The sequence below is a fragment of the Poromitra crassiceps genome (genome assembly GCF_964638095.1).
Source record: "Poromitra crassiceps genome assembly, chromosome: 15".
NCBI classification, from domain to species: Eukaryota; Metazoa; Chordata; class Actinopteri; order Beryciformes; family Melamphaidae; genus Poromitra; species Poromitra crassiceps.
This window is the reverse complement of record NC_139634.1, coordinates 32,344,759-32,347,258: the sequence shown is the minus strand read 5'-3', so window position 1 is coordinate 32,347,258 and position 2,500 is coordinate 32,344,759. Positions and strand designations below refer to the sequence as shown.

Genomic DNA, 2,500 nt, shown 5'->3' with positions numbered 1-2,500 from the left:
TGTTATTCCTCTCCACATGATAAGAAAAGAAATGCCCCATAATTACTTTATTTTTGTTTTTATAATAGCATGCCAATGAATATAGATGATTTTCCTCAAGGAAAATGGGTCTGCCGCACATAAAGGCATCATAACATTATTCAGACCGTTTGGAGCTGATTTCAAGCAAGGCTCACTAACAAAGCCGTATGGAGACTATTCACTCCTCCTTTATCGTCCTATCCTTCAACCTCTCTCCAAAGCTTTTCATATCCTTTCCTAACATACAATCCATAATTGGCAGATATACTGCGCGCTCCCATAGCATTCTCACAGCGTTCTTTTGCTTTGCGACTCTGATAGACAGCGATAGAGAGATGCTATCAGATGCAAACAGAGAATAAAGAGGAACTTTGAAGGGGTTTCAATTATTTCTCTCCTGGATAAGAGAGGAGGAGAGATTCCTGTTGTCATCAAAAACAACATTTATTCTGCATACCACAACAGCCCTAATGAAGGCTGACTGATGTGGCACTCAAATCCATGCACGCACACGCGCACACACACACACACACACACACACACACACACACACACACACACACACACACTGACTGACTGACTGACTGACTGATAGATAGATAGATAGATAGATAGATACATTTCATATACAAGTTATTATATCAGTTGACCCTCCCCCCCCCAAAAAAATATGGCTTTTCCATCCAATCCTGATGCAAATAAACACATCAAATACAGTAATAATAATAATAATAATAATAATAAATACTGTATTACAGTATAATGTTACAATTATAATGTTAATAATGTTTAATGTCAAGAACAATGTCAGATTTGTTCTGTAGCCATTTCTCCACAACGATATTATGAATTCAATTAACAGTGCGCTTTAAAGCGGAAATAGTGTGTCTTATTGACAATAAGCCAGTGCTCTGTGCTACCTTTGTAGAAGGAGGTTATAATAGAATATTGTTGGCCTTTAGCTCTCTGCTCTGTGGTCAGATGCATTTAAATGTCAGCGCTGTTTCCTGCCTTTTCAGAACCAGGAAGCACAAATGCCATCCTGGCTCCTATTACCTGCTGCTGTGGTTTCTATCTGCAACTCACGCTTTTACACTGGACATTTATGAATCGCATTCAAATCATGCTGCTGATACATATCTGATTTATAGCTCCAGAGGCTATGCTATGTTGATGGATCATTTTAGGGATGTTCGATATTGGCTTTTTTACCGATATCCGATAATGTCCAACTCTTAATTTCCGATACCGATATCAACCGATATCAACCGATACCGATATAAGCGGGCTTTTTTTCCACCAAAATTTCACGTAACAAGTTACATAATGTAGCTTAATGTAGCTGAAGAGTTTAATATATAATATGCATGTTGTGTTAAAGTTGTAAGTGTTAGAGAAGCAAGCTTGTGACCAGAAGGTCGTCGGTTCAATCCCCGGGACCGGCAGGATAAATCTGGGTGGGGAAAGTGAAAAGGCAGCGCTTGCCCCTCCCTCATTACCACCACTGAGGTGCCCTTGAGCAAGGCCCTTAACCCCAACCGCTCCAGTGGAGCTGCTCAGTGGCCAACAGATCAGACTGTGGTTGTACTGGTCAGCTTCCAGGTATGAATGTGTGTGTGAATGTGAACAGGGCACTCCTGAAAAAGAGAGCATTGCTCTCAGTGAGCCTCCCCCTGTATTTAAAAAATATATATATATCGGCATGAAAACCGATACCGATATTTTCCGATATCGATTTTTTTTATGCTAATATCGGCCGATAATATCGGTAGGCCGATAATATCGGACATCCCTAATCATTATGAATCCCATGTGATTGATGCTGGTGATAGTGATGATACATCTCTAGTTAATCACTGTATTGTTAGCTTTTGGCAGGTCCCCAGTGTGTGTTACTGTGTCTGCATACTGTATACTGTATACTGTATACTGTGTTCTCCTGTCTCTCCACTGCAGCTATTCCCCCGTGGCCTTTGGAAGTATAAATGCATTCCGAGTCAACTTACAGTGAATCTGTTAAAGCCCTTATTAACTATGCTTAATAACTGTGTTTAATGTCTTGCTTAAATTAACAGTGTAAGTGAAAGTGCTAGGCGAGGAGTGTTAGCCTCCAACAACCCAACTCCGCACTCAGTACAGCCCATTTCTTGCTATTGTGTGAAGGCGTGTGCGGGTATGTGGGTGTTTTATTAAATTTTCTGTGTATGTGTGTGTGTGTGTGTGTGTGCGCGTGCGTGCGTGCGTTACGTGCGTGCATGCGTGCGTGTGTGTGCATTTCAGACGGGCTGGTGGACTGTGTGGACCCGGACTGCTGTGAGCAGCTGAGCTGCGGGTCGGACCCTCTGTGTCAGGGTTCGGCCGACCCCCTGGCCCTGCTGCAGCAGAACCCCCCGCCCCCCACCGAGCCCCCGTCGCCCTCCAACTCGCACACGCACAGCTTCTACCAGCGCGTACGCTTCCTGCTGGGCAAGACAGCCAC

The 2,500-nt window shown here is 43.3% G+C and overlaps 1 protein-coding gene across 1 annotated transcript in view; it reads left to right on the top strand.

Annotated features, from left to right (window-relative positions):
- The window catches only part of tenm1 (teneurin transmembrane protein 1), a gene marked incomplete at both ends in the record, with an annotated part of 168,880 nt that overhangs the window by 85,388 nt on the left and 80,992 nt on the right, over positions 1-2,500 (top strand). The window contains one exon of the mRNA XM_083651861.1: positions 2,302-2,500. This exon is cut by the window's right edge and continues 36 nt beyond it. Coding sequence (XP_083507987.1) covers positions 2,302-2,500 — 199 coding nt within the window. The remainder of the gene's footprint in view (positions 1-2,301) is intronic.